Source organism: Nyctibius grandis, chromosome 3, assembly GCF_013368605.1.
Source record: "Nyctibius grandis isolate bNycGra1 chromosome 3, bNycGra1.pri, whole genome shotgun sequence".
Classification (NCBI taxonomy): Eukaryota; Metazoa; Chordata; class Aves; order Nyctibiiformes; family Nyctibiidae; genus Nyctibius; species Nyctibius grandis.
In genome coordinates, this window is record NC_090660.1 from 100,917,992 (window position 1) to 100,944,361 (window position 26,370).

The 26,370-nt window shown below is 38.0% G+C and overlaps 1 protein-coding gene across 3 annotated transcripts in view; it reads right to left on the reverse strand.

The window, feature by feature from the left end:
* Positions 1 to 5,699: 5,699 nt before the first annotated feature.
* The window catches only part of TRIQK (triple QxxK/R motif containing), a 62,374-nt gene continuing 41,703 nt past the window's right edge, over positions 5,700 to 26,370 (reverse strand). For all 3 annotated transcript variants that reach the window (XM_068396738.1, XM_068396740.1, XM_068396737.1), the window contains 2 exons: positions 16,988 to 17,073; positions 5,700 to 6,195 (listed from right to left, as the gene is read on the reverse strand). In XM_068396738.1, coding sequence (XP_068252839.1) covers positions 6,082 to 6,195; positions 16,988 to 17,073 — 200 coding nt within the window. In that variant the 3' untranslated portion in view covers positions 5,700 to 6,081. The remainder of the gene's footprint in view (positions 6,196 to 16,987; positions 17,074 to 26,370) is intronic.

Below are 26,370 nucleotides of genomic sequence, written 5' to 3' on the forward strand. Positions count from 1 at the left end.
GATAACAAATCAGGCACCAGTGATGGTAGGAGACTCACCCTGTAGGTTAAGCTCTGCTCTGTTCTCTTTTGTAGCCTGTCCAAAGCAATCCAGGACTGCAGTCCTAGTCTAAACACCAGCAGCTCCCCACCGAGCAGGGGTGACGCTTTAGGAGTGCAGAATCAGCAAAAGGGCTCCCTTGCCATTTCCCTCCCTGTCCCTCCTCTCTGCTGATAGTATCACAGGAGAAGGTGTCTCTAGAGAAATGGGGACATTGCTAGTATCAGTACATTTACATTTAACTCAGTAACAGACACACAGAGCTACTCTAGCTTGCCATAATGTGACATTTTTTTATACATGAAGACAACAGCAATTAGCCTGGCTCATGCTTTGTGTAAATCCCCCAAACCCCATTTATTCTTTACTTAAATAAATGAACCATTGATCCGATGAGATGCTGCCTCATTTCAGACATCTTTATTTCCTCCTGGTCCCTTTTTTGTCCTATGAAAAATAAGAAGTTGAGGCAGCTCTGATTTGATATCAGAATTAGCTTTTCTTTCACCCTCTTCTTGAGCACCACGGTGAGTTGCAAGGTGGCTGTCTCCTGGAAGAACTGGCCATTTTCCTTTGGTTTTCTTCCATTCTCATTCCCAGAGGGACTGCAATAGTAGAATGACATCAGTTTGTCACCAAACTCCATACTTACCTCCTGTGGCTCTGCTCTTTAAAATTCCTACAATCGCTTTGTGAAATGGTAAACTCCCAGAGATATATGCTGCTCAGTTTTTCCAAGGTTCAGCAAAATGAAGCTTTTTGTAGCTGACATTTATAACTGACCTGAACAAACACCTTTTAGGGAGAATTTGGGCAAGGCATGAACTGTGCTGCAGGGCTGTCAGCTTTTATCTGCTTTCTCAGTGATTCAGAATAAGACAACAGAATCCAGCCTATTGTTTGACTAGTCATGTATTTATTTGTGGTTTTAACATGCAAAACCAGTATAACAACTATAGAAGCTGCAAAAAAATACAGCGCTGAAAAAAGTATTCATGCAGAATGAGGCTTCTACTTGAACTACCCTTCACAATCACCAGTTAGTTGATTTGTCCCAATATTTATAATTCATCATTACAACTGCCAAAACTGGCAACCACCAGGATTGTTGTCTCAATTAAGGACAGTAAACAGATTGTCCCATTTTTTTTAATGAAAAAATCTAAAATGTAATACTTCACAGTTTAACATGTTTATTCATTTAAACGAGCTAAAAAATAGTGGTGTGACATCTGCTTGAGAGACACTGGTACCTAACATTTTGTCTGTCTCCCCACCAATTTGGTTGTGATTAAGGCGGGATAAAAGAAAGAGTAGAGGATTCTGACAATTAAACGCATTGACGAACTACAAAAAGTATTTTTCCACTCTTGGAAAACTGTAGATATACATCTACAAAAGAATGTATTACAGCAAACTAAGAGACTGATGGGAAAAAGTGTTTCAAAATATCTCCATCGGCTCTTTCAGGGAAAAATATTGTAAGGATAAGATCACAGACAGTCTTTGCCAGTTTATTCATCTCATGGACTCACTTTCCAAAGTGCAGGCAAAATCCACTACAAAATCTTTTAAGAAGTAGTTCCAGCATCACATTTCTGCTGCCTTATTGATGTGCCATATTGTTATTTTCTTAGTCATAAGCACCACTAATTATTATGCTACTGTAAGTAAAACTTGAAATGCGATCAAGATCTGTAATATCCTGTTTGTTGGCACTCTACCTTGCCTAGTCTGCATTTCAAGTACAGTCCTTTACAGAGAATTGTCCTGAACGCATTTGACTTTCACCAACTGGCTCAGTTGTGCCTTATAGGCACAATCCCGTATCAGAGCAAAATGAATCATCACTCTACCGGGAGCTGCTAGCAACATTTTCCTCCCTGAAAGGGCAGCATTCAAAACTTGGCCCTAAGTCAGCAGATAAGCTTCTTCCATGATAGCAATTTTCATGGAAATGGGCCGAGTGGTTTTGTAGGGTTTTAACTGTGCCTTCATTTAGTAAGGTTGTTTAAAAACTGTTTTCAAACACAACTTGTTAGGTCAACTGCTCTAGATGACATCTAAGCGAACAGATGAGTTTGCTCATGTGTATGTTCGCAGTTACGTGTTGCGGCATAATCTCATGGTCTACGTGTTGTCCCTGCTACAGCTGGTCTGATGCACGGAAGGAGCTATGACAGACCCTGAATCACATGATGTCTATATGATACACAGCAGTGAACTTTAAATAAAGCGTTCTTCAAGAAAAGTTTAAATATATCTCTAGGGTCCATTAGGGAAATGCTTAACATGCCTCCTAAGCTTCCAGTAAAATATATTTATGGACTCTAGGAAACAGAGTTAAAGCCTTTCCTTGGCAATGTTCACCAGTAGCACTAGTAAAACTACTATATTGAGGCTTCTGTCCTGAGATGGTCTACATGCTGGCTCTGCTTTTGTAGGATCAAGAGAAAAGGAAAACTGCTGAGAAAAGATTTACTGAGCAAAATCACTGATGGAAGACTGTCAACGTCTTCCTAGCCCAAGACTCTTCCAGCTGGGACATTTGCTCCCACCCACAGCATGAGGACCCAGTACAGGCGTCTCCTCCACAGCCTCTGCTAGAATGAAATTCATTTTCCTTCACAAGCAGAGGGCAACAACAATACTGATGTCTACCCTTTCCCCAGAGGTGAATATCCTTGAAAAAACCTGCCCTGTTAAGCCAGGGCTGCTGTGTAACTGGTTTGATCAGCAATCTTTCTTTGAAACAAGCATATAAAAGTATTACTGTTATAATAAAGTCAATCTGTCTGAAGTTGATGGGAGCTATGCAGAACAACTCCGCAGAAAGAGATCTGCTCTACTGGTATTGGGTAGGATGGCAAGGGAGGTTCTCTGTTGCCTTTTATGTATTCATAGGCTCTGCTTAGTTTTAATATGAGCTTAGGGGATAGAACTGCTTAGAATAATCCAGATAGTCTAAAACTGGTGAGTATCACTGCTCACATTTGAACACTGTGCTGTTTAGATTGCTTTAATGTCCTTTCAAATGTACATATAATTCAGTGTGACACATCCAACATTAGTAAGAGACAAAAATAGTAAAAATACATTTATTATTACAATAGACACTGAGCAACTCATACAAAGATACGTGGTCCAAAAATCAAGAAGCATATTTCAATCTCAGATATAATTAAGGGCAAAATAAGCCACATGTTTGCAAGATTGAAATCAGTCTCTACTTTAAAATACCAGGCATGGACAATGTAGCACTCCAGAAAGCAGAAATAACTTCAGGTCAGATTCTGATTTTCCCTTGGAGTAAATCAGTTGTAATTTCAGTGGACTCAGGGGTATCATAAATTAGTAAGCTCAGAATCAGACCTCATTGCTAATATTGTTGTGCATGTACCTTTTAGAAAACCAAGGATGAATAATTTCACAAAAAGTGGGAGCTTTGAGCTTTAAAAAACTATTCACATAGTCCCATTAGAAATTATTGTACTGATAAAAGAAAAAGTGTATTTGCCACAATATTTGCCATGTATTTCTATGTACACTGAACAGAAGTCAATCCAGTTTATCTAAGCAAAAGGAAATTTTCTTATTACATGAGAATGTCTTTCATGTGAATAAAACAGCCTAACCTAAATGAAGCCAACAGACAACCTGCAAACTATGGCACTTGTGGGCAATATGGACTGATAAGCCACAAATCAGGGAAGCTGCTTCAGTCACACATATAAGCACTTCAGATTTTGTCTATGAGTCATAATTACGGGAAATGCAATCTTCCTGTTCTAGGAACTTCATGTTCATAAATTTGACAGTAAGAATAACTTGCTTTTTAATGTAACAGATTCAGAAAGCAAGTTACGAGACAACCTGCACGAAGGGGATAACTACACATCATTCTCAGACCACACATCACCCAGAGAGCTACGTGCAGACATTAAGAAAGCAATCCTTCCAGCACTTTATGGAACAAGAAAATTGCTCATGCGAAGTAACAGAAGAGGTCTGCAGCTTCTGTGACATGTGGTGTGGCACTGGTGAAGTGAAAGGCATGTCACATCCAAGGAGACAGCCTCTGATATGCACTTCTCTCCACTGAAAGTCGGGCCATGTGTCAGATAATGCTTCACCATAAATGCAACATGTTGTTAAGCGTTTGGTCATGTGTGCAAGTATTAGTGGACTATAAGTAATATGAATGCATAATGTTAGGATTTTGTGTCTGTAACAGTCATAATTAGAAAATAAGAAGTATTTGCATGTATACGTTTGTGCTGCTCTTTCGTATTCTTCTTGGAAGACTGTTGTACTCTGAATTTCTAGAGGAGTTGTTTTGCACTGCATAAAGTGAATGAGGAGTATGACAGATAAGAAGTGGATCCTTAGAGACTCATAATGTATATGGTCATAGTTACTGTATGGTTTAAAAATTAACTGTATTGATCTAAGTTCCTTAAGTGCTGATAATGGGACTATGTCAATTTAAAATAAATATATTTTCCATTATAATATTTGCTATGATTTGTATCCCTTTGTCTTCAAGATCACTATAAGAAATTTTAGTCAGGCATTTCTGGAACAAGTCAGTAAATACCTCAGTTGAAACTAAACCTAACATTCAGCCCTGAAATTGGTATCAAAGATAAAGCCAAGCTTGTTTTCTAATAGAATTTCAGAATTATAACTTTTCCAGAAGACAATCTGCCTAACTCCCTTGCCCCATTTAGCACCAATGGCTCTATGCTTTTCTTGGTATCAAAGTGAATCCAAACTAGAGAAAGACTGACTACATTTTTAAAAGGATCAAAACTGAACCTTTACAACCACAAGCTCAGTTATATGCCAAAGCTGAAGCAGAATAGGATAAAGCCAGAATTTTACAGCTCCCTGCAGCTGCTTTGACATACCGACTTCTTCAAGTTGCTTGTGGTTATCAAAGGGATCAGAAATGTTATCTACAGTACATATTCTGAAAGGTACTATGCAAGAACTGAAGGATGTCATGGAGCCAAGATTTTCCCAATTACTAGTATGCATGAAAAAAAAAGATTTCTTGATACTTACAACTTCTCACATTAGTTTGATGATTAAAATGATTGTATAACTGGAAAGCAATTTTTTTTTACAACATCCCCCTAACAGGTAGAGAAAGTTGATACCACAACCAGCAGGAAGAGTATAATTAAAATACGATTTTGACTTTATATTAATAATAGAGCAATACACTAATTAAAACCAACATCAACTGAACTTTCTATTTACACTAGTTCAGACAGCACAGGAGGCAAAGAACTGTGTTTCAGAGGCATATGCGAATGTTAGAGCTTCTGTCATCCAGGTGCCATTTCTGACAGAACACATGTGTGCTGAACAGTTGGCAAAAGAATGAAAAAGATTACTGCAGATATATGGGCACACAGAATCTGGGATGACATAAAATTAAGTCCACATAGGAGGTGACAGACTGCTTCTAAAAAGATATTTTTTTCCTACAATTTCTTCCACCTTCGTGTGCGCGCATGTGCACACATGCACAAGAAAGATTAAACGAGAGAGAAGGGCTGAAGGCTTTTTGATATATTTTAAATACAAATAAAAAACCGACTTTTTATTTGGTATTTCTGCATTCTTTTGGGAAAGAAAAAGGAAACTAATTTGGCTATTAGGAAGCTTTGATTCCTAAATTTAGTCAAGGCAGACTCTCCTCCTGTGAAGTCAGCATTAATACCCATGATAATAATAGCACCTGTCTTTTGACATCAAAGTTCTCTGCCTGAGAAAAAAAAATGTAAACAATAAACTTAATGTCTTTTACTGCTGCTCCTGGCTTTGGTGTTAACCAAATACACTTGCCGGGCATGAGTGTTCTCTTATTTTGGAGATCTGGAATGTAATAGTGACTGATGTATTGCAAAACTTTCTTATGAATTTGGACTGCAAGAAATGGCATCATTTACTGTCTCACAGTGAAGGGACTGTGTGTTCCTATGTAGTCTTGTTGAAGCTGAAGAAATCTTGATGATAGATTCATTGCATCTGCTAGTTTTCATCTGGATCCAGATCAAGGTCAACTTCATCGGAAATGTTAAGATAAAAGAAAGCATAGAAAGCCAACAAAAATACCAGTATAGCTGCAAGGACAAGGGCAACTTCCTGTAGAAATAAAAGAAAAAAAATAAAACAAAATCTGTTAGAAATAGTACGATATTTTCAGATAAATCAGCAATAAATATTATTTCCATTCTACAATGCACATCAAAATAACATCAGACATATATAATTGCATAAGGCATTAATACTTCAATGATTTCTTCTTTGTGATTACCATTTCAGAATGTTATAAAATCCATTCACTTTAAATAAAGACTTTGGTGAGTCTGATATACTGCCAGAAACAGGATATTTGGCTTAAAGATCTTTGGTCTGACCTAGAAATAGGAGCTTTACATCCTTTTATTATGCTATTTCTTCCTTTTGTAAAAGAAAAGACAGAATTCACAAACCACAGTTTTGAACACAAATTTAAGTTATGAATTTACACTGTGAATTTTGATGTTTTCTAGCAATATGTTACTTCTTTTTGCCAACAAATTTGTAATTTTTTAATGAAGCAAACACAGTATGGTGGAAGTCAATGAAAATTGCTACCTCTGCCTCCCAGCCTCCTGGTATGCATTACAATATGGAGCTACAAAATCCTTCAGAACTGGATGAAACTTTTCTTCCTTCCCCTCTGCAATAAGGCAAAAAGCACAACAATTTGCACTTGCACTTGCCTCCCTTCCTATAAAATATTGCAATTTGCTGCATCTTCCTTAATTAACATAGAAGAGTCTTCCAAAGTATACATGATTTATGGCAGCTTTCAGAAGCAGAAAAATGTTTTTGTACTACACGTCATACTCATTATGGGACTGCCTATCATCATAGTCTGTCTTAAGGCTGGACTCTGTTTAGCTCCAACTTTATATCTAAGATATAATAAATCATACTATGATCATCCTTTTTATAACACTGCTTCTTTCAAAGTCACAGTATTTCACATTTTTAAGTTTTTATTTTCCTGGAAAGCACAGCACACTCTCTATAGTGTTGACTCTCATTTTGCTAGACAATGAAAGAAGACATATAAATTTGAGAAAAATTCTTATGTTCCTTCAGCTCACAGAAAGTGCCATGTCCACAGCTAACAACATACACTGCTTCATTCCTTATCATCATGATGTATTTTTAAAACCATGCACTGGGGAGCTCAAAAGGAACAAGACAGTTTGCACCTCCCCAAATTGTTTTACCTCTACAAAAAGAAGCAACAACCTCCCCTCAAAATCTCAGCTTCACGTTAACCCACAAACCATTTGCATCTGAGCAATCCACCTGCACACTTAAAAGGAGTGGAGAAAAACAGTTCAATGAGTTTATAGCAACGAATCTGAATTGGTACAGAAGACACTACATCAAATCTACTCTGCCAATGGGACTGAAAGGAGATGCCTACACCTCACCTAGACAATCAGACACAATTTACAGTCCAAGGAGAAAATCAGACACTCTTTGGTGTAAGACTCATCGTGTCCTCTAAAAGAGGTCAGGTGAATTCTCCCTAAAAATGCCTATTTCTTCCCTTGGACTAGAAGGGGAGTGGAGATGATAGCTCAGGTGTGGAGACCTACACTGTATCCAGTATCTCTAGATTCATGGTGGCTTTGTGACTGACTTTGTGGTTCCACTGCCATGAAGGAGTTAAAACTGTGTTAACTCCATTTTTTAAAGTCTAGCCCATAATCTGGCATTCTTCTATAGAACAGCATTTCATTTGCATTTACATGAATGCATTATATAGTTTATCAGAATGTTGGATCAATAATTCAACATATGCCATCTAATAAACTTTGAAATATTACTGCCTAGTTGGCGTATGCTCTATAGGAGTCTTTGTTCTATAGAAACCTTTGCTTTACATTTTATATAGACGATTAATTGAGATGTACTTGAAATTTATTTTACCACATTAAAATTGCTCCTGTAAATTTGCTGAGGCTGTTAGCTACAGATTTCAACTGCATTTTCCTCTTAGAATTACACCATCCTCTGAATCTCATCTTCCTGATTTCATATGATTTGATTAAAAAAAAGAAAGTACATCTAATTCACTAATATATTAAAGGAAAGTGATTTTTGCTTTGTTGTACTTGCAACACGTCAGTATCTCACAAAAGGGCATGGCAGCATCAGACAGGTTTCATTTATTTCCTTGTATCCACAGCTGTGCTCTCAGACCCATCTGGCCACACAGCTACTAATCTTAAGAGGATGTAATAAACAAGTGACATACAACTGCAAGCTCCATCTGCTCAGGAGAGTGGACAACAAAACCGTACAATGCAGGCACCGTTCACACTTGACACAGAGAGCAAATTCATTTCAGTATTAAAAAGTTTTTTCCCTTGTTTGGACGCCACGCTTGCCACACTTCCTGCTTCACAATAGGATCACCTTTCCCCTCCCTTCTCCCCAGTCTCCCTTATAAAATGCTGTGGTAGCAGCAGTAAAATTCTGGGGAATGTTTTCATAAAAGATTTGTTTTCTAGGAAGTGGAACTGGAAACCTTGATTTTTATTCTCAGGCTGCCCAGTAACTGCTTTGACAGGAGAAGTTCTTTAATTCCTCTGCCTAAGTTTTACAGTGAGTAACACTGAGATAACATTACCACTTTCCTTACACAGGCATTAGGAACTGGGTGGCTGGATCAGTATTTATTAACCCTGGGAATGAAAAGCCTTACTGAAATTCCAGGTTTGAGAATTATGCAAGAACCTTAATTCTGAGTTACTGAAGAAGGCAGAGTAACAAAATTCTATAATAAACGGCCTAACAAAGGACACCTGGCTCTGAGCTAGGGATATGCAATTTCTTAAGAATTGCATCCAGTTTATGAACTTTTATAAACATAAATTTTGCAATGTAAATAGCAAATGAAATGCTACATCACTATACTGTCCTTGCAACAACAGCATATAGTGTCATTTTGTTTTATACTTAGCAGGTTTTGCTCTTTGTATTTTAAGCCATGCATAGAAATGAAATGTTACAATAGTCCCCACTCAGCATATATAGCTCCCTTTCTCTTGCACTTTAAGGATCATCCACATCATCCCTCTGTGAAATCCATTTACTTCGAGAATTTCACAATGAATAATTAACCAATATAGAAAAAGTCCTATAGAAATAAACTTAAAACGATCACAGGGCTTTTTCTTTTTTTCTTTTATAACATGGTACAGAACACTAGGAAATAACATCCCTGCTCTCAAATCCCAAAGTACAGTCAAAGAAGCTTTTAAAAGGAACAGAATTTTCTATTATATTCTCTTATATTTAGAATAATGTCTGTAGAATCCTACTGATTTCAGCTTGGTTAAGTTTTTCAGAAACTCTTCCGTAAAGGAAACACATGCCATTAGAGCATAACATAGATTTAATTCTCCTGTCATTTTTTGTCAGTTTTATGTCTCTCATGCCAAAATACTTGGATAATGTCCTCACATTCACCCTGATGGAGCAAGCTGCAGAGTTGGGATCTAAACAAGATTAACCAGGAGATGAACAAAGAGGGGTGAGGAAAAAGTGTTGGCTATAGTAACACAAATCTGGCCACTGTGTATGGCAGCATCATATCCTGCACATATAGAGAAATACCACACTTTCAGGAAATTTTGGATTTTTTACGAATTTTTTATTGTCTTCCAAAGAGAATTGTACCTTTTTTTATCTGAAACCAGCTTAAAACTAGGTGAAAGAGTACCACAGATTGCTGTCTTTGAAATGCTAAACTATCCCTAGCTATTTCTGGAAAGAGATGAAAAGAAAATCACGCTGACCAACGATACCTGTAGAAACAAGACAAACATACATGGACTTGACAATCAACCTTTTTATCCCATACAATTTCTAACTGGAAGACTTCATCTACACTTTCACTGTGACCATTTTTTAGAGTTTCAAAAAATCGTATTTAAAAACGGATGTTCACTTCCTTAATGCAAGTTATTCTACATCTAATACGAGCCAAAAGAAGTAATTCACTAACTTTTATCAGTAATTTTTATGTTATAAATTTATTACTGGTAAAATTTTTGGATGGAACAAAGATCATTGTGGTCTCAAATAATGAGAACAAACTACTCAAGAACAAGGTAGAGAGTCATCTAAAAGGCCTGACTATATGATCACAAAGCAACAGGATTCATTTGAATATAGCAAAATGCAAGCTAATATATATAGGTATCAAAGATGTAGATAGTACTTACAAAGTGGAGGACTCTGGAATATTGTGTCCAGTTCTGGGCCCCTCAGTTCAAGAAGGACAGGGAACTGCTAGAGAGAGTCCAGCGCAGAGCCACAAAGATGATTAAGGGAGTGGAACATCTCCCTTATGAGGAGAGGCTGAGGGAGCTGGGTCTCTTTAGCTTAGAGAGGAGGAGACTGAGGGGTGACCTCATTAATGTTTATAAATATGTAAAGGACAAGTGTCATGAGGATGGAGCCAGGCTCTTCTCAGTGACATCCCTTGACAGGACAAGGGGCAATGGGTGCAAGCTGGAACACAGGAGGTTCCACATAAATATGAGGAAAAACTTCTTTACGGTGAGGGTAACCGAACACTGGAACAGGCTGCCCAGAGAGGTTGTGGAGTCTCCTTCTCTGGAGACATTCAAAACCCACCTGGACGCGTTCCTGTGTGATATGATCTAGGTAATCCTGCTCCGGCAGGGGGATTGGACTAGATGATCTTTCGAGGTCCCTTCCAATCCCTAACATTCTGTGATTCTGTGTGACTCTGCCTTGAAAAACTGTGACTCTGAAAAGGTCTTTGGATTTAAGGGGTAACCACTCCCTCAGTGTGATCCCTGGATGTGCAAAGGTGGAGGGAATTCCAGTAGGGAAATGACTGGTATTTGTTTTAATCACAGAGAAGAATGAGAATCAGCTTGGTTACATATAACTATATATGCCATACACCTGAATTTAAGTAAGATGCTTCACAGTGTGGGGTCCTCCTATCTTGTTTACATGAACCTCTCAAGGTCCAGCTGCAGTTAGATAAGCTCAGTCTTGAAATAAGATACCATTTCCTAGGAGCAAGAATAACTGAACATTCCAGTCACCTCTTGGGGAAAATATGGACTTCCACGGCTGTGAGCCTTTTATGGTCAGATCTCTCAAAAAAAGTACATTTTTATTTAGCTGTTGGGAAGAATACTTCAACTTGGGCTTGTGTGAAAAGGAGGTCCTGGCTGCCAGCCTTGTTGTTGGTGAACTCAGCCCTCCAGACTGCTCCCCTCCTTCAGGGCCCTGGGAAGACTGGGATTCCTTACATTGTCAGTGCTATATTCTGAACCCCTGAAGCACCAGATTGTTAAAAAAGTAATGACACCTCATGCTTCAGTCTTTTCTACATAGGATAAAAAGAAGTTTCCTTCTTTTTCAGGAAATTTCCCTCCAATTGTATTGATTTCATTTCTGGGATTTGAGGTTTGGTTGTTGTCAACTACCCTTTGAAGTGTTAGAGATTGGACCTAAGTAGAGACCAAAGCCTGAGAAAGATGGACTACTGCCCTGAGATGGTACAGAAAATCCTCCTAAGCTCCTGCCTGGTGCATCTTGTTCACATGCTCAAAGCCACCATGATTACTGTACTTATGTGTACAGATCAGGCCAGGGTCAGATGGGAGCAATCTGATTTTGTTTTTTCTCTTTGTATGGGTTTTTCCTCCTCCCTTCCATTCCAAGTTCAGGGATCAAAGTCTGACTACTGAGATCACTGGGAATATCACCTTTTGTTCACTGGTGGCATATTAAGCTGCTCTGCTCTTTATGTGAGGCACATAAGCTGGTCTGAAGACCCAGTATTTTGGCCATTATAAAGTGCTTGGACTTCCTAGAAAGTATTTGGATGAAATTTTATGATCTGTAACATATAGAAGGCCAGATCAGATGATCTAATAGTCCCTCGTGGCCTTAATTTCTGCAAAGCTATGAAACTATATTCCCAATTTATATTGGCAAATGTAGTTCACTAACTTAGCAGATTATGAACAGCACGAAATCAGAGAATTCCCTTTGCCAAAATACACTAGGAATGTCTTGTTATCTATTCATACATAACTTGTTCCAGATGAGATAAACTCTTAACAGTGAGCTCGCTAGCTACACAATAGATTAAGTAGATATTCAAAAGAATGACAGACAGTAAGCTCTCACTTTTTTAGGAAACATTTTTTCCTTAGCTTAATCGATGTACTACATTGCTAATAACTCTCTATGGAGTGGTATTCAGTAGTCGATTATGTCTTTTCAAGTGGGTGTAAAATACCACTGTTCAGATTTGTGTCTGCCTTTCAACAAGAGAGAAGTCTCTGTCATCTGTCCCACAGACCACGGATTCATTCTTGCAGCCTGTGGAAAAAATCTCTCCCCAAGAACTCCCATTACTTTCAGCTTCTGCATACCAAACCCCAGCTATCTGGGGCTGAGCTTCCATGTTCCTCAAACCATTTTCTGCTTGCCACCCTCCTGCTGGCACCTCTTCCTCATGCACTGAGAGCAGAGTTAGCACTGATGATGCAGACCCTTTGCTGCTCCATCTAGTAAGGATGAGCAGGTGGGCTTCCACCATCACAAGTCCCCGGTGGGGGGACAACAAAACAACCATACAGAGAAGGTTCAGAGGCTCCCTTTTTGGTACCGCTACAAAGAATGTTGTCTTATCCAAACACCAGGAGACGTACAGCATACTGCTTTCTCTCCAAGTTGTTTCTTGAGACAGGGGTCCTGCTTTTCCGAGAGACACCATATATTTTGGCACTCTCTGCATTGGTGTCTTATATACAAACAGAGCCACCAGAATACATCTGCTACAATATTTAATTTTTGAACATGTTTAGAGAGCAAACATTACACTCTGAGTACTAGCATGGTCACCCTGCTTGAACTAACTTTTGATAGTTATTAGTGCTTAGCTGCTTTTCTGACATTATCAACAGGGATAAAATCTCTCATTGGGGAAATTAAAAAGTACTAAATGGCAGTGACTGAAAGAAACTTTGTTACTTTAAACCTTGCATTAAAATGACAATGCAATCAAAGTTTGACAAGACAAGCTAATTACTATGCCAGCAAGGAAATATGAAGGATCTCCAGGGGATTGGTTCTGAAAAGTTTTATGTCATTTATAGGGCCTTTTTTTTAAAGCAAATGTTGTCAGCTCTTGTGGTGAAATACACAACAGTGGAATTTCATTACCTTCACAGAAAATCAGGACTAAAATCCCTTCACTATTTTCCAGTGCTCTTTTTTTTTCCCCCCTAAGTACTACACCAAGTCTTAGTTTACAGACACGAATATAAGCTCTTCAGGACACCAGTGCAAAACAGCTCTAGAGGTATCAATGAGCACTAAAAATTCTATCATTTTAAGTGGCAGTACGGTACTTATTGTGTTAGGTATTTCATAGAATTATAAAAATATTCCTCTTCCCTAGAGAGCTTGTATTTCTACATGTAGGATAAGGATATCCTTCCTCTACAATATTTTTATTAACTGCAGCTTAGTTTTTTACAAGAAAATGTTAATATAAGAAACGCTAATATGCTGCATACTGCATCATGTACTGAAACCTGGATAAACTAATAAAATATATGGTAAATACACATATGTATGTGTTTTCCAAAAGATTTACAAGAACTTTGGACATTTCTATTTAACGTGCTGCTACTTATTACATTGCACTGTAGTTACACTTTTTTTTTTCCTCAATACAGATTGAAGTTAATCAACTGTCACAGCACAGAATTGGGGCCTACATCAAATAAAAAGACTGAAATCCCAGACTTTGGAAAGTGAATCGTGTCACTTATCACCATCAGAAAACTTTGCTAATATGAAGTGACAACTGTGACAATATCTTCCAAAAGGAAGAGCTCAGGCACACTCAAAAGCTCTGAATAATAGGAAACAAGTAAAGGAATGTACACTTAAGCCTCAAAATAGTTTAATGAATGTACATAACCTGATGGGACCTCAACTCTGCTGACTCTTCTGACAGCCACAGACATGAGGAATGGTTTAACACCCTGCTGACACAGCAAGCAGGAGACTTCAAGAAATTCTTATTTCAAAATTAATCCAGAAGACAACAGAGAAGTATCTGGAATAGATGTGGAAGATGAACCTAAGAAGATTGCTCTTGGACGGCTGATGGAACTTAACAATGGACTAAGCAAAATAAGCCCTGCCTGAGAGATGAGAGGTTACGGGATCTCACAACAGGGACACAGAAGCTGTGTTCTGGGGTAAGGAGGGCAACTTCCCTGCAGACACTCCAGGCGCATCCACTGCCCATGGTGAAGCTCTGCTGAACTGGAGGGATAGAGCAGGGTGAAGAGTTGTCACTGTGAGATGGGAAAAGGTGTGAGTTTATCCTGAGACATTAAATATGCCTCGCTTCCTTGCTGAGCGCTGCAGGGTCTGTCAGCAGAAGTGCAGTGTTTTATTCTACAGGGATTGCCCATATTCTGGTGGAAGTATTGTACCGTATAGAAAACCTGAGGTTGTTGGCATTAAGCAGGCTCAGTGAGAAGGATGCATACAAAGGCCCGGCTTTCCTTCACCCACAAGCGTATCCCCAGAGGGAAAGGTGCCCAGCTTACCTTCCCTTTTGCTTCAGCTCTGTCAGCTTTTCTCAGCCATTAGGAAGCAAAGCAAATGATTGTGATCTGTTTGGGGATGATTCAGAGTAATATTTTAAGGCCCAGGCGTACAAAAAATGTTACCGTTGGAAGACAATATTTTAAAGAATGTCTGTCTTCTCTTTTTAAAGGCAGAGGCAGAATTGCAAACCTGAGACATTGCACACTGCAACTAGCAGAACCCCAGAAACAACAACATCCCATGACCTGAAGAACACGTGTGCACCTTGATGGAAAAGCTTATTCTTACTTAGAACTCAGCTGGTATTTGGCTATAACATGCAGGAACATATTTGTACAAAATAAACTGTCCCTGATTTCTTACTCACTAATACTTGATTCTTTCTTATACATATGATTACACATGCTTTACTATTCTCCCTCATTTTTAAGTAAGAATTACTTAAGAAAATAAGGGAAAAAAACAGGTTTTGAAGGACCAAGGTTCATATTTTTCCCACTTGTCGAAGACATGCAAAAAACTTGCACATTTTAAAAGAACTAGGCTGTACAGTAAAAGTCTCCAAGTAGAACATCACTTTTAAAAGGTCATGTCATTGAAAGTAAAACGGAAAGAAAAAGTAAAATTTAATAAGGAAGGAAAAAACATTGAACTCGAAAGGTTAATAATCTATCCTTTAAACAAAAAAGGCAATCTACTTTTTCTCATTAAAACCTGACACACAGCACTAACTGAGGAGATTATGTTGTGAAAACACACTGCATCACACAGTAATGCTTGATCGAGATTAGCAATCAGGAGCAAAAAGAAAGCACTGTTTCGTGATTATAATAGCAAATTCTGGAAGACAACCAAATACATCATCTGGCAGCTCAACAGCTGTTACAGCTTGGTAGTAATACCTTGGCATTTGCTATAAGCTATAACTTGAAAAAATTGATTTCTCATCTGCCAGAAACAAGAAAATGTTCTCCTTTTAACATTTCTTAAGTTTCTTTCACTGGAATACCCAGGTATTGGATCCACTTTTTTATTTTGCTTGGTTTTTACCCTTGCTGCTAAGTTAACTGTATATCAATTTGATTCAAAAATAAGTTTGAAGGAAAAATACTGGATGCAACTTAAATAAACAATATGCAATCAGATAAACCTTGTTTTGATGACACATGGGTTAGTAGAGAGCACAAAACATTCCTAATTGTCCTCCTTGCTCATATGCACAGCCGTGATCAAATAGTCATTATTATATTTCATATCTGGGTCTTCATATATGATATACTTCATATCGGGAGCTGGGTCTCTTTAGCTTGGAGAAGAGGAGACTGAGGGGTGACCTCATTAATGTTTATAAATATGTAAAGGGCAAGTGTCACGAGGATGGAGCCAGGCTCTTCTCAGTGACATCCCTTGACAGGACAAGGGGCAATGGGTGCAAGCTGGAACACAGGAGGTTCCACATAAATATGAGGAAAAACTTCTTTACGGTGAGGGTAACCGAACACTGGAACAGGCTGCCCAGAGAGGTTGTGGAGTCTCCTTCTCTGGAGACATTCAAAACCCGCCTGGACGCGTTCCTGTGTGATATGATCTAGGTAATCCTGCTCCGGCAGGGGGATTGGACTAGATGATCTTTCGAGGTCCCTTCCAATCCCTAACATTCTGTGATTCTGTGATTCTGTGATATCTGCCTGAAAGAGACATTTCCGCAACAAAGTTCAGTACCTTTCCATGTGTTTTGCTGTTAGTTAAGCCTTCTTTTTCCAAGTCAGAGGCAGTACACAAGGATGTAGACTGAGATAATAATACTGAGAATGTAATATACTTAACAAACACAGTCTTTAAATTACTCCTGGGTATAGGATAGGAAGAGGAAGAAGGAAGATCCTTATTGTAATTTTTTATAACTATATGAAATCATTAAAGCATTTGTTCTGTGTGTAGAGAGGCTCCCTGAAAAGATCAATTTTCTAGGCATACAGTACTTTATTGACCTTAAAGTAAGTACACATCATAACAAGGACACGGACTACTTAAAATCTTATAGCATTTCAGCTATTCTAGTTATTTTAGGGTTAAGTAAAAGCAATCCATCATAAATATTTTAGGTTCTGGCATTCCACTTAGATTTTGAAGTGTCATAAACAATATCTCTCAGAAATCAATATTCCCCATCTATGGGGAAAAGAAACAACATATACACAAAGGTGGTATAAGCTATCAAATAGATCTCTACCTTTACGCCTAGTGCAGTTTTCTTGGCCTCTGCTTTTAATCTTGTAGCTCTTAACATAGGCCTGGTTTTCTTATAATCTTGTTTTCCTAGAGTAGAAAAGCACATTTTATGAAAGTGATGCAAAAAGATGATAAAAGAATGTCAGCAATTATTTCAGTTGAAAAGTCAGATCTAACATTTTGAAACCATCCCACAGTCCAGCACTTTAAGCAGGAGCTAGTCTGTAAGACGGGGTCTGATCTGTGGAACAACGGTCCTTAACACAGACAATGACAGCAACAAGCAAGAGCCAACAAATCAGCATAGAACCTATTACTCCAGAGGGACATCAAAACACACATACCGCTAGCCATCCACTAGTACAATGTTTATTAAATTGTTCAGTAAGCATCAGACAGCAAATAAGTAGATTAAAGCTGGATAACGTTTTCCCCTCGCATTTCAATCAAAACAAAAATTTCATCTTAATTTTTGTTGGTTAGGCATATATGCATATATAAATGTGTAATACAGGAAGGTCATCATGGCGAGTGTAAATGTTTCATCATTCCAAACTGGAACATTATTTGCAAGTATCAGAACTCAGAGACATGCAGGTCAGTCCAAGTAAGCGCTAATAAAACCATTGCTTCACACCATCTGCTTACAGAAACATCTTAAACAGAATCTTCTAGAATTGTCTTAGATGGACTTTTAAGAAGTTATGGGGACTATCTCTTGCAGCCACAAAGAGTGCTGCCAAGTGCTTGATTACTGTGAGTCCATATGAATTGAGTTCAGAGGAGGACATGCAAGTACTTATAAAACACATAAATCATTTATCTCAACTTAATAATAAAGCATAAAACACTCAATATCTCTCAGGGATATTTTTGCTGTCTGAAGGGTCTGTTACTGCTGTACTATGAACTATTAACCATAGCTTCTTTAAGTCACCAGCAGTCAAAGTACAGATACAGTCACAAAAGGAAGAGAAGGAAAAGAGGAATCTGTGAAGAAACTGCTCAGAGGGGTAGAGCCTCAGGACAACTGCTTTGGCTTTTCAAAAAAAGTCCTTTCCATTTTTTCCCCCCTTATGCATACATGCCTTTTTGTCCTATTTGCCTGTTTCCAAAGCTGAGCTACAATGCTTAAAGTGGAAATCTTCGGCCATTTTTAACCACTAATTTTACCTAGTTTTACACTTAGCTTTCATCATTGTCACATTCAAATAATTTATTCTTTTCTGTAAAACCGTGCCAGTAGTTTTGTTCATGCAACACTCCCATTTGCTCAACCAGATGTGGTCTTACATTCATAACCAATAGTGCAAGCTTCTCATTTTATGGTCACCTTCAAAACTGGGATATTATAGTGTAGTGGTAAAATTCTGAAACATGAATTGGAAAAGAAAGGTCTTCTCCAGTGATATACTGGATTCATGGAAACACACCTCTGCCTTTGTCCATTCTTTCTAACGCTCTGCTCATATTCAATATAGATCTCCTCTCTGTAGCATATTGCGGATGCTGAACTCACAATGAAAGAAAATGAATTTGCTTTCATTGTATAATCTCTCCTTAACCCTAGGGATTATATATTGTGAAGATCTACGTATTACCCTTTGGTCAGATATTATTCGTAAAAGGCCTGAAATAACTTAGAAAATACTCAATTACAAAAGGAAAAATAACTGAAACCATGTCTATTAGAAAAAAAAAGTGCATATATCCAAGGAACCTTCTTAGAGGATGGAGTGAAGAAAAGATGACAGAATGACTATTTATGTCTGATGCTCCAATATATTCATCCAGTCAATGCACCTCATTTGCAGGACAGGACCACTGCAGCATTATTCTTCAGAAGTCAATGATATCTGATAATAGGATGCATCAGGAATACAGTAATTTCTTTGAACAGTTAGGGAAAGAATTGCAGGAACCACCAAAATGGCTAAATCGTGAGACAAGGCCAGCCAGAAAGAGAACGTGTTTCTTCTCCCTAAAGTACTGAAGTAATAATTTTGCTATTAAATAGTTAAAGAGCTGTCAGAATTTCCATTATAAATGGCAGGAGTTTATAACTCAGAAAAATTCACTCCAGGCTGAAATTTGGCATAGATATACCCCAGTGCTGAATTTTTTTGTTTGTTTGTTGGGAGCCAACTTTCAATGAAGTGATGCAGCTGTTCTTACTTACTTGCAAACAAACTACAGAAATTTATCTGAGATGTTTTAAGCATGAAAAATACCTTCGTTTAGAAGTATGTAACTGACAATGAATAGGTTCAATTTCAGTTCTCATTATTTAGGTTTGCTGTTCTCCCATCTGGGGTAAATAAAGCAGGACAGTCAGAGGTTTCCTTCCAGTGATACGACGGCATTAGATAATGAAAACGAGAAAGCTCTGTAAGGCCCATTAGGAATGGGAAACAAGTTGGCTACTGAAAACCACCTCCCTTTCCTCCCATTGCCCAATCTCCCTCCTCCTCTCCAGTGCTCAACTGCAAAGGTGACACAAGCAGGGGTAAACATTGCACAGGAGACCTAGTCTATGAACTAGATCTATCAGTAGGACCAAGTCTATTCCTACAAAAGGGGAAGCTTATTGGTGTTCTTTCCCTTGGTTTCAGGCACTCTGGCACAGTTTATTCCAGTATTGCAGCTATGGCTAAGACTGGATTCTACTTATCTAGAGAATACTTCCAGATTTATATTAAATCTGATATGAACAACTAAACCCCCCTACACAACAAATAAGCTATTTTAATAATGACTCTAGAGATGGTAGTTCTCCAAATCTATGCACCTGCCATTAATTTACCACTCTCCTTGCTAAATGTGATAGCCAAAAGGGTAAAAAAATATATATATGGTAGGGAAACAGTCTGAGTCCATCGAGTGCAAAAGTTTAAAACAGGCATCTGTGGAGTCCTTTGTAATGAAAACCAGATTCAGCAATTGTGCTAAAACACTCTTAAAACATCTGAACTTTCCGAAGCCTTGGGAAAGACATCTGCACTACAGGACTATAAAGAACTATGAAATGCAAAGCCCCTACCACGTGAATACTGATCATTACCACCTGGAAAACAAGCAGAACAGGCTCCCTACATTCTTCTGGGCCTGCAAATGCAACCAGTTGGAATACATATATTCACACGCCCAATGCCTTCTAGTTTTATCTCACTTATCCTGCAAGCTTTCTTGTACATTTATCTGTCAGAGTCATCAGCTTAAACTGTTTCTTCTTTCCAGGAACTGACCGTCAAAGCCAGTTAAGACGGACTTGTCAGACAAAGCCCCATTTGTCTGCTTTACCCAATGTCTATTCAAGACACTGGGTTTTCCTGAGGGAATGTACGAAGACAAGAAGAAGCAGCCAAAAAGATAGAACTGGAAAATTTCCAGACCAAATCTTACCTTTTGTATTACTTAAACAAAATCCTTTCCTCTTCTACTTCTCATTATCATTATCAATTCTTCACCTCATCTCTCAAACTCAACATTCGCTTTCATTAACTTTTTTTTTATAATTACCCCAATTTCCTTTTTTTTTTTTCACAATTTGCCACCTCTTTCTTTACAACTTTTCCCAAGTCCATCACTTTCCATTTTTAAGGCCAAAGTTCTAATCCATGATAAGGCAACTTTTCTTACGAACTACAGCCATCATCTCCCTGCTTGTCTTGCCTCCTGCCAGTCCCTCCCAAGATCAGATGCAAAGATCATCCACCTTTCCATTTCAGCGCTTGAAGCTGCTTTTGCCCTTCGGATGCCTTTCATCCTGCCCGTTCCTTCCATCCTTCTTGAACAGTTTTTTCCACTCCTTTGGTGGCAAAGTGACTTCAGTAGCAGCTGAACTGAGTTATGCCCTGTTTACAGATCCTGCTTTGAAAACTTTCCACAGTAGAAATGAAGACTATTCTACTAGCTGTAGAACTGGAAAAGGGTGAAGATAAATGTGAAATATAGGTACTTTCTGAGCTGCTAAACACAGCTGCATTGTGAAAAATGCCAAAGTATCTCTCTCAGAGAGAATATTAAGGATTCATACAATATGCAACATGAGTTTGTTTCTCCTCATGTAACTAGGATTAAAAATCTGCAGATTTCACAAGAATTTTTGTGATTTATCTCTACTGACAAGGGAAACTGAGATCCCATACATCTTCCATTCAATAATTTTAATAACAGATTAGAGATGACCTGATCTGGTATAATCAGTATTCTTTTTAACTAAACCTTCAATGACACCACAATTAATGCAAAACTTATACGAAATAATACATATGAGCTAAACAAGTTCATTAAATTCTGGGTGACTATTTTTTCTTAGTCTACAGAAATACTGTGACTTTACCAGGTAGTATGCATAACACTGTACTTTTGCATACATACCAAGCTCTGTTATACATATAAGTGAGAATGCAACATGCTGAACACTATATTCAAGAAAACTGACTACATTTAAGATTGTGTTTAAAGATGCTGCTGTTTAAGACACAACCTGGACAAATCTATAGAATAACTTCACGAGAAAAAAAATTCAATTCTCAACCCTTCTAGATATTTACTCTTTCATTCTAACAATAGCTCATTACTGGAATTGAATAACAGACTAAAGACTGCCTCTCTGCTTTTCAATTCATCAGGCTTAAGCAGAAACAGGACTGTGTCTTTGGTCTTTGTTGATGCTGCTGTCCAAGCTTATTATCATATGAATATCTAGTTATTGTTTTATAAATGTTCACATTTCGGGAGCTCCCTGCTTTCTTGTCTCTCAGTAGACTTTACAGTATCCACCTTCATTATCATCATGTGGCAGCATTGCTCTTCGCCTGCATTTGCTACTTTAAAAATTAATGCACTGCTATTTCTGAATACTGTACTGCATAAGCTGCTTATGAGTACATTATGCTATCAAGCCAGCACATGCAGAAAAGCTTCCTAAACTGTTATTCTTTCAATGAAAATACAGCTGGTTCTGCTTCAAAGGCACTTCTTTTCACCTGCAAATGGACTTGCTCCTACACTTATTCCTCAATTCATTGTCTTTTATTTGTGTCTGCAAATCTTTAATTGCCTTTAATTAGAAAAAAAGTAAATTCAGTGCTTTAATCTTGCAAATACATTCAATCATAATTCTGCCCGGGATGAATACCAAGTTCTATTCACTGACTGATCTTTATAACAAAGGTATATAAATTTATTGTCCGTTTATATAGACCACACCAATTAAGCCGCAATGGAAAAGCAAATAGATAAGAGTCAAAATATTTGAAATGAGAAATGTGCAATCTAAATTTAATTACTCTAGACAAATTATTTGAAGATGAGTTATTTACAGCATGCCAAAAAACCTGACAGATAGTAAAATTTGCTAATCAACATTACAGATTTAAAATTCCTTTCAACACTTCCACTTAATTTGTAACAACCAACAAACTGCTGTCCTGAATCTTTCTGTGCTGGTATTATAATCATAATCAAAACTTTAGTAAGACTTTTTCTATACAGTAGCATTCCATTTCATATGTTAAAGTACTGTTTAAGGTGTAACAAAACTACAACTACTGGGTAAACTGTAGTTACCGTAGTTTAACTAAAGTACATTAATGTAACTGATGCTGAAACCCGTACTAAAATGTATACATAGCTAATTAGAAACTACAGACAGATTGTGGCAAGTTTTACTGTCAAATGGGAGTGTGAAATCACACACCTAGTTAAGCTGAAATCAATGATCTTATTACGATTACTGATCTAAATTAGTGAAGGTTCCAGGAACGCTCCACAAAACCCCACAGAACAAACACAGAACAAGTAAACGTCCCCTGGTCTTTTCAGGGTTTCCACAGTCTGACTTAGAGCATCCCCTCCTTTTCCCTGCTGTAACAGGGGTAAGGAAGAAGTTAGATCTCGCTGGCGGGGGCAAAAGCTCAAGACGGAGGAAGGCTCAGTCACACCATCCTCCACAACCTCCTTACATGCAAGACACAGAAGGTCACAGCCATCACACCTGACTTCAGTTTTAAGTGATTGCTTGTTCAGGTCTCTCTTTAGTTCCTATACAGAGACTTCTCAAAAGAGTGAGTGACAGCAGCCTAGGACAGCTTGAAGTGCTCCCTGGCAGCGCCTATTCTACTGTCATCAACAACAGAGAGAGCCTAGAGTTGTTCAGCACCCAAGTCAGGTGGGCTGGTAAAGCTTCTAAAGTTAGGGGGAGAATCTGAGCCAAGAAAACTACATCTAAAGGGGAAGTGGAGAAGGAGAACCAGTTTCCCGCATTATTTTATCTGGATTCTCAGGACATTTGCGGACATAGCCAAATTACCTTTGAAGTAATTATCTTACGTATTATTAGTACTATAGAGAGAACACCACAGAGCCATGGAGGGACTGTACAATGCATCTAAAATCACAGCTTATCTGGTGGTGCCCAGTGAACTCCACCCTTGCTCAGCTATGCTGTGGTGGTTCCCAAGCCAGTTAGCTACACCTGTGCTGCAGAGCCACTGTTGTGAAGATGTACCATAATTATCACAGTGCTTCTTCAGAACCGTTCCTGTGTGCCAGCTATGGTCCCTGGGACTTTAAGCTACAGACTCATAGGATAGTTTGGGTTAGAAGGGATTTCTGGAGGTCATCTGATCCAACACTCCACTCACAACAGAGTCAACTTCTAAACTGGATCCAACCTGAAAGTTAGTTCCAGTTGCTCAGGGAGCCAGCCTAGCTGAGCTTGTCTAGCTGAGTTTTGAGTATTTCCAAAGGTGAAGATTCCACAACCTCTCTGAGCAACTTTTTCCAACATTTGACCTTCCTTCTGGTAAAAACATTTTTCTCCTGCATAATTGGAATGTCTAACTTGTATCTGTTGCCTCTTGTCCTACCATTGTACATCTTTGAGACTCAAAGTTAGGCTTCACACTGTCTGTAGCCTCCTATTAAATACCTGTAGACAGCAATAACATCTCTGAGCCTTCTCTTCTTAGAGATGAACAAACCAGCTCTCTCAGCCTCTCCTTGCACATCCTGTGCTCTAGATGCTCATCTTGGCCATTCACTGGACCCACTCTAGTATGTGCATGTCCTCCTTCTAGTTTTCTTGAAGATGGGCACAGCACTTGCCTTTTTCCATTCATAAGGTAACATTTCCCTCGAACCAGTTAAATGGCTGACAACTCAAGGAAAATTTGGCCATAAAATCACATTGTCTGAAGTACCTTAAAAACAACGCTATAGTAATGTAATTCAAGTGCACCAAAGGAATTCAGTAGGGTCTATAAACAGCAAGTCAATGGAACAAAAAGTTCAAATCAGTTTGTACTTTCAACAATTCCATAACTTTACAGTAGTTTGTTTTTTAATAGGAGGTCATATAAGCACTATTTTTCCTACATGCCCTGGGACTCCTCAGAACTGGGCTCTATCATCTCATACACCATAGCAGAATTTTTCTTTAAGGGCCTTTGTTAACGCCAGCAAGTTAGCTGTCTGGCATGGGGAAAGTGTTTCCTCAAGTGCTTTCTAACATCACCCAGATCCATAAAGATACCCAGTCACCTAGCTTCTAAGGTGTGTGTACAGAAGCACATGATTAAATATCTTTGAGAGTTTTTAAACCAGTCACTCTATATTCATTGAGTAACAGAATTTCAATCCAGTGAAACTGTGAAACTCTGTGCACACATGACACATCTTCAACATGCATGCCTCATCCATAACACTATGCTATAAAACTGGAACTATTTATTTATGGTGTTAGAGGAACCTCAGAAAAACAAAATTCCAAAGGAATTTCAGGCCTAACCTCAGCTAAAATCAGACAGCAAATCACACATCAGTAACAGTGCTATAATCTATGTCTGAGAATCGGCGCCAGAACTCTAGCTCATGTCTACAGAAACAAGACCAAGCTCTCAAGTATTTATTATTGGTTTTCGTGCTCTTAGTGTCACACAGATGTATTCAATGACCATTCTTTTCCTGAGAAGCAGAAGTGAGATTTTCTCATTTTTAACTGCTGTGATTTCAGACTGAGTTTTTGGAGTCTTAGGTTAACAGAACATTTTGATATGTCTTATACATACTGAAGAGTATGTCTGTATTCAGAAAAAGCATGAAAACCCCCCACAGCCTCTCTCTTTTTTATTCAGGTTTAATGGCAGCTCAAATCACTGACCATTTTTCGATCTTGAGAGATGGAACAGCTTGATACTAATAATACATTTGCAAAGGACACATCATCATTTAACACAACATTAAGTGCTCAGGGACAACTTTTTACCGTAGACACAATGTGCTCCGAGCTCAGAGTTGACATTTAATGCTACAAAGATAATCCAACCAGTCATTCATGAGGGGTAAATTAATTTTCAAGCAACTATATTTCACTTCTAAGCCAACAAGAAGGATGCATTAAAATGAATAAGTTCCTTTTATGCTGCATGCAAGATTAAAACCACCCCAAAATACAAAGCATCCTTAAGTACACCAAGATATATCCATTTAATTATTGCTATCTTTCCCTGATTCCAAAACAGAGTCTGGTAATATTTGTTAAAGTTAATATTCAGTCTGGAATCAGAATCCCTTAGAAAATCCCTCAGAATTTGCTATGAGTTGCCATGAAAAGCAGCATTTCATTAAAGAAATGCATTACATTTAAAATTTGTATTAGACATACATTGATTATAATGAGTAATTAAGAACGTATTTAAATTAGCACTTTTTCTGATACTTCTCTGAAGGAATATTTTAAAAAGGTATATAAGCAATTAAAAAAAGAATTCAGAAAATTGGTTATCAATAACGTACAAAAGAAAAAATAACACCAACACTTTAAATTAGCTAACTAGTCAGGTAATTTCATTGTTTTCAATACCTGTAGAATATATTCAATTAACTGCAAGATCATAATAAAACATCTGAAGAACAGCACTAAAAATATTGATGCTTACTAGATAGTATTTGATGGCAGTCATTTTTCATGCGTTTCAACGCTAAATCATCTTTTACAATCTTTTGCTCAAGCCCAACAGGTGCATGCCTGCAGCCATTAAAAAGTAATCGCTCCATGTAAAAAGGAGTATCTTGAACACACATGATGGCAGTTCTTCAATTAACCTTTCCAACAATCTCTTTAACATTTCGTACTCAAACAGACAACTATGATAACATTAAATACCTTTCTTAAAAAGAAATTAACACAATTAATTTGAAACAGATCACTGGGTGGGTGTTTTGCTGCTTCTCCATCTACATGATATATACATGCATTAATGTGCACATGTAGTTTTGAGCACATTCTTATTACTTTGCTATGGAACAACTACTTTCATATAAACATCTTTTAGTATAAATTCTGAAAATGAGAAAAGCAAAACAAAAATACTACTG